At 41.1% G+C, this 12,599-nt stretch overlaps 1 protein-coding gene across 1 annotated transcript in view; it reads left to right on the top strand.

Moving 5' to 3' along the window:
* Nucleotides 1-2,183: 2,183 nt before the first annotated feature.
* The window catches only part of LOC138854680 (integrin beta-like protein 1), a gene marked incomplete at its 3' end in the record, with an annotated part of 51,502 nt that continues 41,086 nt past the window's right edge, over nt 2,184-12,599 (top strand). Inside the window, exon 1 of the mRNA XM_070099308.1 lies at nt 2,184-2,243. Within this exon, the coding sequence (XP_069955409.1) occupies nt 2,184-2,243 (60 nt within the window). The remainder of the gene's footprint in view (nt 2,244-12,599) is intronic.

Genomic DNA, 12,599 nt, shown 5'->3' with positions numbered 1-12,599 from the left:
TGGGACCCTCCCCACAGGTGATGGTGAGCATTAAAATCACCAACAACAATGGGTGGCAGTAGAGACGAAATTAAAAATACGATATCAGAGATACAGAATGCACGAGAATGAGAAAGATAAAAAGGGTAAACTGTAAACCAACGGTGGAAATAAATGAGATGCAGTATAATGCAGCGGGGAACAAACAAACACTTGTTGATATGGTGTATCAATGTGCAAAAGTGTGCTTTCATTAAATGATTCGTCAGGTAAAGGATCAGAAGAATGTAGGAGCACCCCTAGGCCGAAATGGGGCGAATGACAGCAGAATGAATTTTCAGCTCTTGCAACCCAACGACAGACAGTCATCGATGATGCACTGACCTTCTTGGGTTATGCTAGGTGGCTAATCCTGTGGGGTTAAAAATCCGAACGAAATCTTATCTTATCTTATCTTAACACATACTGGGGACAACAGGAAGAGCAACACTTGGAGTTCTCCTCGCTTGCCCCTAAGGCCACGAATATTCCATTGTAAAAAAGACATTATGTACAGAAATAAAAATAACATCAATAAGAAGCGATAAAATCTATGGGCTTTTAGGATCAGTAAAGTTAATGTGTGGAGGCAACGGTAAGCGTGTAAGCAAGGAAAAATTAGTATACTGCGGAGGAATAGATTGTTGTGAGGGTCGTGAATTAGAAGCAGTAGAATGGGTAGAAGGAGGCACGTTGGTGTCCAACAAGGGTGTCGTCTCCGCAACATAGCTGGAGAGAGCGTCTAATGTCTCAGTTGTTAAGGAAGCCGACGAAGCCATGATGTCAGAGACAGGAGAGGCACTGCAAGTAAAGGTCAGAGTAACTATGGAGGCAACCAAAGAGGTCTGAGTGGGGCGGAGAGTATAAACCTGGAGAGATGCATCGGCTGGGGTGGAAGAGACCTGCAGTGTAACAGGAGAGGAGGGAGGTTGCAAGGTAATTATGGAGGAAGACGAGCGGGAACAGGTGAAGCTGGGACTACACCAAGGGAGGGATGAACCTCCACCTTCGTGTGAGAGCTGGAAAAGGTGTGAGAACTAGGCTCCGAGGTAGAAGATAGATTCTGTACAGGTACTGGACACGAAGAAAGTGTAGGTCTGCGAGGTCTCGTAGACTGAAAAGCAAGCAAGCTAGATGAAGAAGTAGAGGTAGGAAGTGGTGCGGAGGTAGCAGTGTCAGAGGATAAAACTACAAAAGAATTAGAAATTGGGGTGACCCTTGAAGACATGGACACAGAGGGATTGGGAGGCAGGAGGACTGCCGAGGTCGGAGGTCTTCGGGCTACTCAAGCACATGGGACACGAGAAAGCTTTCCTTGAAGGCGGAGCTGAGAGACAGCCATAGCATAAGCAAGGTCCTCACGGTCCTTAAGATAAAGAATCTCTCGTTCATTATGATTGATCTGGCAACGGCTTGGAAAGGAAGGATGAGGTTCCTTGCAATTGAGACAAGAGGGGGATGACCACCAGATGCATTGGTATGATCTACTGCACCACAGATCGGGCATTCCGCCGCAGATCTGCAATGTTTAGCGGGGGTGCCCAAAATAAAAGCGATTATGACACTGTTGGGGCGTGGGAACTACTTGACGGACCTCTAGGCAGAGGACGGCAGTTCACGGCAGACGAAGGTTTATTAAATGAGCGATGTCACTAGGAAAGCGCGTCCGCCCACGAGCGGGCTGGATGTATGTATCTACTTTAAGAATGGGGAGGTTCTGAAGGACTAATTGTTCTAAAATATCATCGCCGCAAGACAAAAAGTTGCTCTGTACAATGGTACACGGTAAGACCACAGTGCCACTGCAAGAATTAAGAGCAGCATGCTTAGGAATGGTGACTGGTATGTTATCTATGGAAATGATGCAGGAGGGAGCATGACCTTGCTCTGAATTCTGTGCTGTTATGACATGCGCACCATTTCAAAGAGTGTGGAAGGATATATTCTGACCAACCTGCCATTCTCATTAGCTCGGTACAGAAAAGTGGTGAGTGTCGAGTAGGTCCTTTTTGAGTGATATCGACGAACTGTCGTTAGTAGGTTGTCTTGGATGTTTAGGAGTAGTCTCAACTGAGAAAGGTGAGCGATCCTAAAACTGTCGCACCATTTTCAGGGAAGCCGGATGCATTGTGAAAGGTGTGCTAGAAGTAGTGGAATGAACCAAAATGGGTGACGCCGCAGCACCGGGATCAGGTGACGAAGTGTCACTGGCAGCAGGTACAGGGGTATGAGAAGAGTTGATAGAATGGACCGATAACGAAGCCAGGTCAGAACAGCGTGTGCGATCAGAAAGGGGTCTTGGAGGAGGAAGGGTTTCACTGTGCAATGACTCCATAATAAAGGTGCTTCTGTGAAATCTCCTTGTTATTTTAAGAAAAACGAAAGAAGGAAAGAAAAAAAAAGAGAGGACAGCAGAGGGACAGTCGCTAGGAGGCATGGAGGGACCGAAAGCTCCCCTTTCATCTGATAGGGCCTCGAGCTTCACCGGTGGTGAAGATGCAGCATGGAACCCGTGCCACACCCTCCCCTTCACGCCAGTAAACCTGTGCACTGAGATACCAGCCTTGCATGTATCTAGCTACCTTGGTAGACAAAAGAAAGGGCAGTCGGAAACCCACCACAGAGCATGCCTCCTTTGGCCGCCACCTCCCAGAACCGACAGGCAGCTTCCGGAGATACACCCATTGCCCGAAGGGCACCCCGCCTACTTCCCGGAAATCTGGGAAAGGAGCGGGGCACCTTCAGGCAATTCTGATTCCATGGCAAAGCACACCACCCACGAGGGACCCCATTGAGTGGGACAAACCCCGGCACACCACCCCATACCTACAAACTTTAATGCCAGTGGGGAGGACCCCAGAGGCTGTACACTAACGGCCCCTTCAAGGCTGACGACATTGCAGACCTGGAGAGTGTACAAGCAACTTTAACGGCACATATAAGCACGATAAGGCACCTAAATTACTTGAAACGGTTGACGGTCCTTGATCTGTTTTCCCTGGAATGCAGGCGAGAGATATTCATGATAATATACACTTGGTAGGTCCTGGAGCGATTCGTACCAAACCTGCACACGAAAATCACTCCCTGAGAAAGCAAAACACTCGGCAGGAGATGCAACATTCCCCTAATGAAAAGCAGGGGTGCAACAAGTACATTAAGAGACAACACAATAAGTGTCCAGGGTCCAAGACTGTTCAACTGCCTCCCAGCCTACATTAGGGAGAATACCAATAGACCCCTGGCTGTCTTTAAGAAGGCACTGGACAGACACCTAACGTTAGTACCTGACCAACCGCCCTGTGGTTCGTACGTCAGCTTGCATGCGGCCAGTAGTAACAGCCTGGCTGATCAGACCCTGATCCACGGTGAGGCCTGGCCTCAGACAGAACCGTGGGGGTTGACCCCGAAACCCTCTCCAGGTAAACTCCAGGGTGGGGAGAGGGGAGGAAAGGGGAAAAAAAGAGGGATGGAGAGGATGGGATAGGGAAGGGAGGACTAGGGGGTAACTAGGCTCGGTCGGAGAAAGACGACCGAAAGATCCAATTCCTCAGACTGATAGATTCTTTACCGCTACAAGGAGCCCCCCTTAAAGAGGATCACTACCAATATAATTATGCATGTAAAATTACTTATATCATAGTGTAATCCGAGGGAAATTTTTGATAATTGCCACGTTACTTTCGTATAGGCTACTATTGCAATATCAACGCTTGTGGGATTTTTCTAATGCTATAATATTCAACCTTTCTGGCTATTGGTACTGGAATGCATGGGGGCATTTCCTGTTCCTCTCTCTCTCTCTCTCTTTCTCTCTCCAGTGAATACATCCTCTGGGATCGTATTAGCTCAGACATCCTCCTTTTTTCTGCAACTTACAAGCTCCTGATGATGTGTTGATTGCAACACGAAAGGCCTAGAGCTATCGTTCTACTCCCCCGTGTTTGTTTTGCACACACACACACATCATATATATATATATATATATATATATATATATATATATATATATATATATATATATATATATATATATATATATATATATATATATATATATATACATAAATGGAGGTACCACCTCTGGAACTTTACTGGGGACCCTCATCCTCAGAGAAGATAATAAACGTACCTCAGGAAAAACTCAAGGTTCTCCCCGGAGCTGTTTGAATATGTTCTTCTACCACCTCCTATTATGTATAATGTGTGTGTGTATTTGTGTGTGTGTGTGTGTGTGTGTGTGTGTGTGTGTGTGTGTGTGTGTGTGTGTGTGTGTGTGTGTGTGTGTGTGTGTGTGTGTGTTTATATTATAAATGATTTATAACAACTTACTGTCACAACACACACAGCTCTTTCCTGGGCAGAAGTTGTTTGCCACAGGGTAGACACATTTTCTAGCATCAATACAAACACCGGAACAATTAGCAGAGCTCGGACAGGTAGCTTCACGTGGAGTGCAACATTTACAGTCAGAGTCGTGACATCCTTTATCCAGTTCACGCTCAGTTGAATGACACTCTTTTCTGCACATTCCAAAGCCGTCGTCACAAAAAGGCTTTAAGCTGCATTCTGTTGGAGAAACATATATGTATGGAATAAATTTATGATAAAAATTAACACTTTAGCAATAAACTATGCAGGTAATTGTTCTACTCCGTTTTTGATCATTTGAATTTAATTGTTTTCATCACTCTTATTTAACAGCAATAATATATTTTACCTATATGAGCCTTTCAGAAGAAGTTTAGAGGCTGCTATGATAGACAATACCCAATTAAACATTTTAAATTGATAATTACAATTACATTGAAAAAGTACATATCTGCATCTAATTTAATCGTCAGATATAATACTGTGGATGAATGGTTCAGAGAACCGAAAAGTTGATAAATTAGACACATATGCAACACTTGGGTATCTTTATTGAGGAAACGTTTCCCCACACAGTGGCTTCATCATTCTATGCCAAGAAGAATGGTAAAGAACAGGAGGAGTATGAGGTAATCAGTCCCTCAGCCTGAGTCGATGTGGTCAGTCCATCAATCTTGGAATGAATACAGCATATCTGCGGAGAAGTAGCTTATATACGGTAGACAGGAGAGGTATTAAGATCCCAAGATGTTGCTGTGTCCTATCAGACTCAGCAACATCTTGGGATCTTAATACATGTAATTCTTCACTCGCCTAACCCTTGGGCACGACCTACTTCCACACTGGACAAATGTGATACCACATACAACTGCTGCACCTCTTCTGCCTACGGTATAAGCTACTTCTCCGCACATATGCTGTATTCTTTTCAAGATTGATGGACTGACCACATCTACTCAAGGTTGAGGGACTAATTACCTCATACTCCTCCTGTTCTTCACCATTCTTCTTTGTATGGACTGATGAGTCCACTGTGTGGCGAAACGTTTCCTCAGTAAAGATACCCGAGTGTTGCATATGTGTCTAATTTATCAGATATAATATTGATGCCATGACTATTATAAACACATTGACACATACATTCGTATACATACATTGGGTAGTTACTATCTGGGAAGAGTTACCATAGATAGCATAACAGGACATAATAAATTTAATAAAACAATAGTAATGTACGAGAAAAAAAATTAATTTAATGGAACTTTACCCTTACCAAGGCATAAACACAAAAATGAATGCTACATCATTATTTTTCGAATGATTTGTTATGCTTTGTACATTATTGTAACACTCTTCACATATTAATTACCCTTTTTCATGTAAGACTTTTGCACATCAACTGCTTTGGCTAGTTTCATATTTTTGTATATTGTATTCTGGAAATTGTTTATATTATGCCGTATAATTCATATTGTAAATTTTCTATTGTCATGGTGTTCAAAAAATAAATCTTGATGATGACTTATTTTGCACCGAAATGTTGGTTGTATTCCATCACTTCAGTAAATGTCCTACGATGTTCTATGATGAGGTATAGATACCTATACTTCAGCCCCCAAATGAAATCTTCTTTAGCAGAACAAGAATGTGAGGTAAGAACAAACTTATATAGGAAGAGCGGTCTCTCATCTTCGGTCATGCAAAAAGGGTGAGAGAAATAAGTCACTGTAACCTCCTTGCTTTTCATTAAAAATGAACCCCCACTTGCTCGTCCTTGAGACAAAAATGGGAAATCAGAGAAACACTCAAAATTAAAGGGAGGATTATCTAAGTTTGATAATAGCTGGTATAAACGACCATTTAAGGGAGAAGTTTAAAGTATCTTTCAATTCCTTTCAGGAGGAAACTATAAAACTATGCAACAAAAGAATAGAAGAAGTTTCAGAACAGGTTATCAAGGTTAATTAATATGGCTCTATAGTCTCTATAGTCTGTAATTTTCTCTATAGTTTCTATAGAGACTATAAAGAAAATTACAGAAGAGGTAGTAGGGCAGAAACAATGAGGGAAGGAGGAGTGGTGGATCCTCTATGGAGAAAGAAAGAAAGCTACTAGCAGAGGTTAAGGAGTTGATAAGAGAGACAGTAAGGAAAATTGCTGAAACAGGCAAAAAGAAATGGGAGAAATAATGCGGGAGGTCATTTGTGATCTATGGCCCCCACGAGGTTAAAAGGGGTTCCATAAGCTTGGGTGGTCACTTCTGGTCTTCTTTGTTGTTCTTATTTATGCCTGATGGGTTGTTACGTACCTGTCCCGATCTAGGTGTACTTTATTGTAACAGTGTGAGTGATCTTCAGGTCTTAGGATCCTGTTCCAGGCTATAAGTGACCAGAAAGTTAATTTGATTAGACGTTTTAGGCAATGAGAGAACTTTGCAATCGTATGAAAATCTGCCATCCCTTCCTTTCTTCCCAAGCATCCATTGCTCGATATGATCTAACCTTCCTTGGCATCCCATTTTAAGATTCCTTGGCCCCTTTAAGGGAACTCAGCTCAAGGCACACTCCCGCTTTCCCAGCACCACCAGTAATGTGGAAAGACAGAAGAAACAAAAGAGGTGTAGGAGTGGTCCTAGTAATCAGAAATCAAAGTAGCTCTTGAGAGATGAGAGGATTATAAAGGTGTGATGCAAATGATTTCATAGTTTTCTCAATTAAGTCCCAAAGTTGAAGTTGTGATAACATAAATTATCCAACTTAACAGCAGGAAACTGGAACAGAAATATGAACACAGCAATAAAAGTAGTTGGCATCACAGAAAAACAACAACTATGAGTGTGCATAAAAATAAAGTTAAGCAACTTTTTGTATGTGATTTTAACCACAAAGAACTGGAATGGGAAAATTGATGGAGGTTATTAGCGGAAACCTTTTGAATCAGCATGAGGATATGACAAGAGAGGGAGATGGAGATGAAAAAGCAAGATTGGATTTAGTATTTGACGGAGGTACAGTTGGCCACACGGAAGACGTGAGGTAACACCACGACGTAATAAACACTATCTTGTTATGAATGAATACGGTGTCCGCATACTTAGCGTTGTAACACAGGTGATGATTGGTAGATTCGTTGTCGATTTCTGTATATAATGTTAGTCCATTATGTTTCAGCTAAAGAACTGATATTAAGAGCAGGGAAAATAATAATATTTCTGATCATTCTCTCTGACGTAGAATGTGAAAACGATAATTAACTTTGATAACTCTGTCTGTTTGTCTGTCTGTCTGACAGTCTCTCTCTCTGACTGTCTCTGTCTGTCTCTCTCTCCTTCTGTATCTGTCTTTCTGACTTCTCAGATGTATCAAATTATTATTAACAACCACAAGGATGCATAAAAGATTCTTCTACAAGACTGATGGACAGATTACATCATCCTTACATCTCCACTGCTTCTACTGCCTCGGCTAGATTTGTCTTTAATTTCATAGTCACTTTTAGTCTTTAATGCCCTGTTCACCTTTCTATTAATATGAACGTATTTGTTAATGAAGCTATCCTCTTCCCATTTGATGCGCCTGTAAATGCCTCTCTTATCTCCTGATAGATGCTTCAGTCTCCAATTCATCCATTTGGGATCATTAGATCTAATATCTCTCATAAGAATATATGTGTTCTGAACACACTATTAAGAAAAAAGTCATAGACATCCATTCGTTATTACATAAATGATCTGAGATTATCTTCTTTCTCTATTACAGATTTCGTATTACCATGTTCACTTTCATTATGTATACTTTCTTAACTTACTTCTGATCAGTATCTTAGAAGGAATAAATCCCACCGTTTTTTCTTTTACTTAATTAAGAAATTAAGGAATTATAATAAATGGAGTTAAAATGTAAATAAAATGTAGGATTTTTGATCACCAATGCACTGAACGAAATATAAAAAATGTCATTATAGAGTTAAATTGATCATTTTGCTACAGTTGCCATATCATGTAAATATTATTAATCAAGTGTTTACTAGTGAAGGAATCCCCTCAAGGAAGGTTCCTTGATGTTGGTGAGGGGCTCTTGATTTAGGGAATTGGATTTGTGCTCCAGTTCCCCGAATTAAGCCTGAATGCCTTCCACATCCCCCCCCAGGCGCTGTATAATCCTCTGGGTTTAGCGCTTCCCCCTTGATTATAATAATAATAGTGAAGGAATCAAATTTCACCTGGTCTTGGGGACTGTGTGTGGTGTGTGAGTGGACGGTATTTTCACTTACCCTTGACTATCACAGGATTTAAGTTTATATAATCTTAAGAATTATTTCATGTGTTATGAAAATATGATATAAGGGCGATTTTAAACCAACAAAGAATAAACTCCTCTTAAAAAAATTTTTGGGAAGTTAAATCAGATGAAACACAGGTAATGCACCGTGATGTGGGTGAGACTGGGTTTGTATTTTATATTATATTGTCAGGAAACAGCGGGTGGTAGTCATATGATGACCCACAGCTAGAGCTTTCGGTTATCTGATTGAAGCCTTCCGCTGGCTTACCGGTCCACTCCTTTAAAAATTAAAGTTATTTTTATACCCATTAGTTCTAATGGGTATGTTGACAAACTTGATCTAAGGTCATGGAAGTTCTATCGAAAAGTAAGTGTAATTTAATGATATGCAGTAATAAAAAGATGTTCCGTAGCTCGGTTGGTAGCGCACTCAGCTTACACATTGAGTGTCCGTGGTTCGATCCCCGGTACGAGTGGAAGCATTGGGTGTATTTCCATACACCTGCTGTCCCTTGTCACCTAGCAGCAAGTAGGAATCTGGGTGTTAGTCGACTGATGTTGGTGGTATCCTGAGGGATGGTAGTATACCTCAGGGCTGCGGCATTCAAAAGAGCCGAGGTAGAATAGCAGTTCATAGTCTTTAAAACTGATGTGTGAAACAAAAAAGTTCTGGTTCATTTTCTAGAAATTAATTGAATTCTTCTATCTAGAGTTATGAAAATGAGTTAATGTCTTTCAGTAAATTAGCAAGACTACCACAAGACAGAGATGAATGGAGTGTGGGATAACCCAACAAAGTCAACGTTATCAATCCTACATTATCAATGTTTATCTTTGTACATACTCTACCTTGTATTTTAAAGTTTGTATTCAATTTTGAGAAAATACAATTTTGTGAATCTTTGTGTATTCCATTGATCATATTTTACTTACTATATATATTTACCAATACTCTGAGCATGAAGAAGAAAATTCCCTTGTGTGGCCATCACTGAATAATTAATTAATGACTAACTCTGAAAATAAGTTTGCATCTTTCTTATTTACTATACAGTAAGAAAAAAACTTGTGAACATATAGGGTGGAGTTGCATGAGTATGTGTCTTAAGGGAAACTGGGTGCCTTAACTATGCAGAAATTTAATAACTATCCGATTTCAATAATTTTTTTTACTGTAAGTTGAGAATGTGGTCAGAAATCTATAGTAGAAGTTTTATAAAGTATGTTTAAAAACAGAGAGAAAGAGAGAGAGAGAGAGAGAGAGAGAGAGAGAGAGAGAGAGAGAGAGAGAGAGAGAGAGAGAGAGAGAGAGAGAGAGAGAGAGAGAGAGAGAAAGAAAGACGATATTTGGAAAGGTGGTGTGTGCATGTTGAAGACAGAATGTTACATGAAGAGAAAGGGTCAAAAACAGTTTTAAAACCAGATGATTTATAAACAAGTAAGGAAAGCACCATCTAAACAATAAAGAAATGCATGAAAAGATCAGACAGTCACCGATTACTAGTTAAAGGTTTTAAGGTTATGTGACATAAGGATAACTTTTGAGTAGTGAGAAAATGCTAGAAACGACATGTAAGTGGCTAGGTGTTGGCTAGATGTTGACTAGGCGTTGGTCAGGTGTTGGCTAGGTGTTAGGTAACAGGGTGGCGTGAGTGAGTAGAGAGGGCGGTAGTGGCATGTGGGTAGGGGTAGAGGATGGTGACCAGTCTTGTTCTGAGGAATTAGGGGAGGCTGTAGATGTTCGTGATGTGTGATTTTGAGTGGTGGGGGACAAGCATGCAGTGGGAATGGGTTTTTGATCCAAATAAATGGAGAGGTATTAGCAAATGAATGTTGTGTTAAAGGTCTTGCATGAGGGGTATTGTGGTAGAGATATGAGAGTGGTTTTGATCCAAGGAATTAGAGCAGAAATGGTGGGTCATATTGATCAAGGACTTGGAGCAGGTGAGAGTGACTGTGTGGTGGGGTGGATGGAGAGGGTTCTTAATCCGAAGGTTGGTCTTGAGTGGTACAAGGAGTGGAATAAAATGGTAGAGACTGCTTTTGATTCGAGGACTTGCAGCTGTAAAAGAGAGAGAGAGGCTGTGGGTTGTTTTCAGGCTGAGGCAGGTGCATAACCAAGCAAAGTTTGCGAAATTCATGGGAATGGAGGTTACTCTTCATTGAAGGAATTGGAGTAAGGTTGTTGGGCTGCCTGTGAGGTGGGTGGTGGTGTCTTGGCCTCGTGCTGCTCTGAGAAGACACACCATGCCTCACTAAAAAAAAAAGAGCAGCCCTTAGTAAACTCTGAGAAAAACACTGTTCTGAGAGAATATACATCACTTCTCAGTGTCTGCTACGTCATAGAAAATCCTGCAGCTGGCACCTGCTCGACCACTCTATCGGATGTATTCATACTGGCCACAGAGAAGAAGCGTCTACATAACTGCCGTGTCACTTTGCTCACTGCCTTTCATGCAACTTACTGAGTGTTACCTTCGCCATTCAGGATGCATTGTGGGAGGAATGCCATTCTTGAATAAAGCGTTTTATGTATGTGAGCGGGAATGCAGTTCCCTCTCAAAACCTTTGCCATGCTTCTTGTATCATACTCCTAACAGCTGTTAGGATTTCAGATACAATCACAGGAATGTTCATAACTCTCACATCTTGTGTCGGAGCCCTAGCCCTGAATTCTGATATGATTCTCCATCCAATTATGAACTGTTCTCTGCTCTCCCAAAATGTATAGCCTTTCCCTAACGTCGAGTTAGGGAAAAACTGCAGCATTTGTCCAACAGGCTTAGCAATGCTTCCAAAGAATCTCTGTGCCAGACTTCTGCTAGGCCGATTTCATGGGACTGAGAAATTACTTGGTGGGCTAAACTTGAACAACCTGACTATGGGTCAGGTAGGTGGTGTCAGTTGCCAGTATGACGTTGTCCAGAGCATAGTTCCAGCTGCCCAGACAACTTGTTTTCCAAGTAGGGAAATTAGATCAAGAGAGAGGCATTTATAGGCGTATCAAAAGAGGGGACGGGCAGTTAAGAAATCAGTACAGCAGGAAACTGGAACAGAAATATGAACACAGCAATAAAAGTAGTTGGCATCACAGAAAAACAACAACTATGAGTGTGCATAAAAATAAAGTTAAGCAACTTTTTGTATGTGGTTTTAACCACAAAGAACTGGAATGGGAAAATTGATGGAGGTTATTAGCGGAAACCTTTTGAATCAGCATGAGGATATGACAAGAGAGGGAGATGGAGATGAAAAAGCAAGACTGGATTTAGTATTTGACGGAGGTACAGTTGGCCACACGGAAGACGTGAGGTAACACCACAACGTAATAAACACTATCTTGTTATGAATGAATACGGTGTCTGCATACTTAGCGTTGTAACACAGGTGATGATTGGTAGATTCGTTGTCGATTTCTGTATATAATGTTAGTCCATTATGTTTCAGCTAAAGAACTGATATTAAGAGCAGGGAAAATAATAATATTCCTGATCATTCTCTCTGACGTAGAATGTGAAAACGATAATTAACTTTGATAATTCTGTCTTTTTGTCTGTCTGTCTGACAGACTCTCTCTCTGACTGTCTCTGTCTGTCTCTCTCTCCTTCTGTATCTGTCTTTCTGACTTCTCAGATGTATCAAATTATTATTAACAACCACAAGGATGTATAAAAGATTCTTCTACAAGACTGATGGACAGATTACATCATCCTTACATCTCCACTGCTTCTACTGCCTCGGCTAGATTTGTCTTTAATTTCATAGTCACTTTTAGTCTTTAATGCCCTGTTCACCTTTCTATTAACATGAACGTATTTGTTAATGAAGCTATCCTCTTCCCATTTGATGCGCCTGTAAATGCCTCTCTTCTCTCCTGATAGATGCTTCAGTCTCCAATTCATCCATTTGGGATCATTAGATCTAATA

Source organism: Cherax quadricarinatus, chromosome 66 (genome assembly GCF_038502225.1).
Source record: "Cherax quadricarinatus isolate ZL_2023a chromosome 66, ASM3850222v1, whole genome shotgun sequence".
NCBI lineage: Eukaryota > Metazoa > Arthropoda > Malacostraca > Decapoda > Parastacidae > Cherax > Cherax quadricarinatus.
The sequence above is the reverse complement of the archived record's forward strand: the minus strand, read 5'-3'. Positions and strand labels throughout refer to the sequence as shown.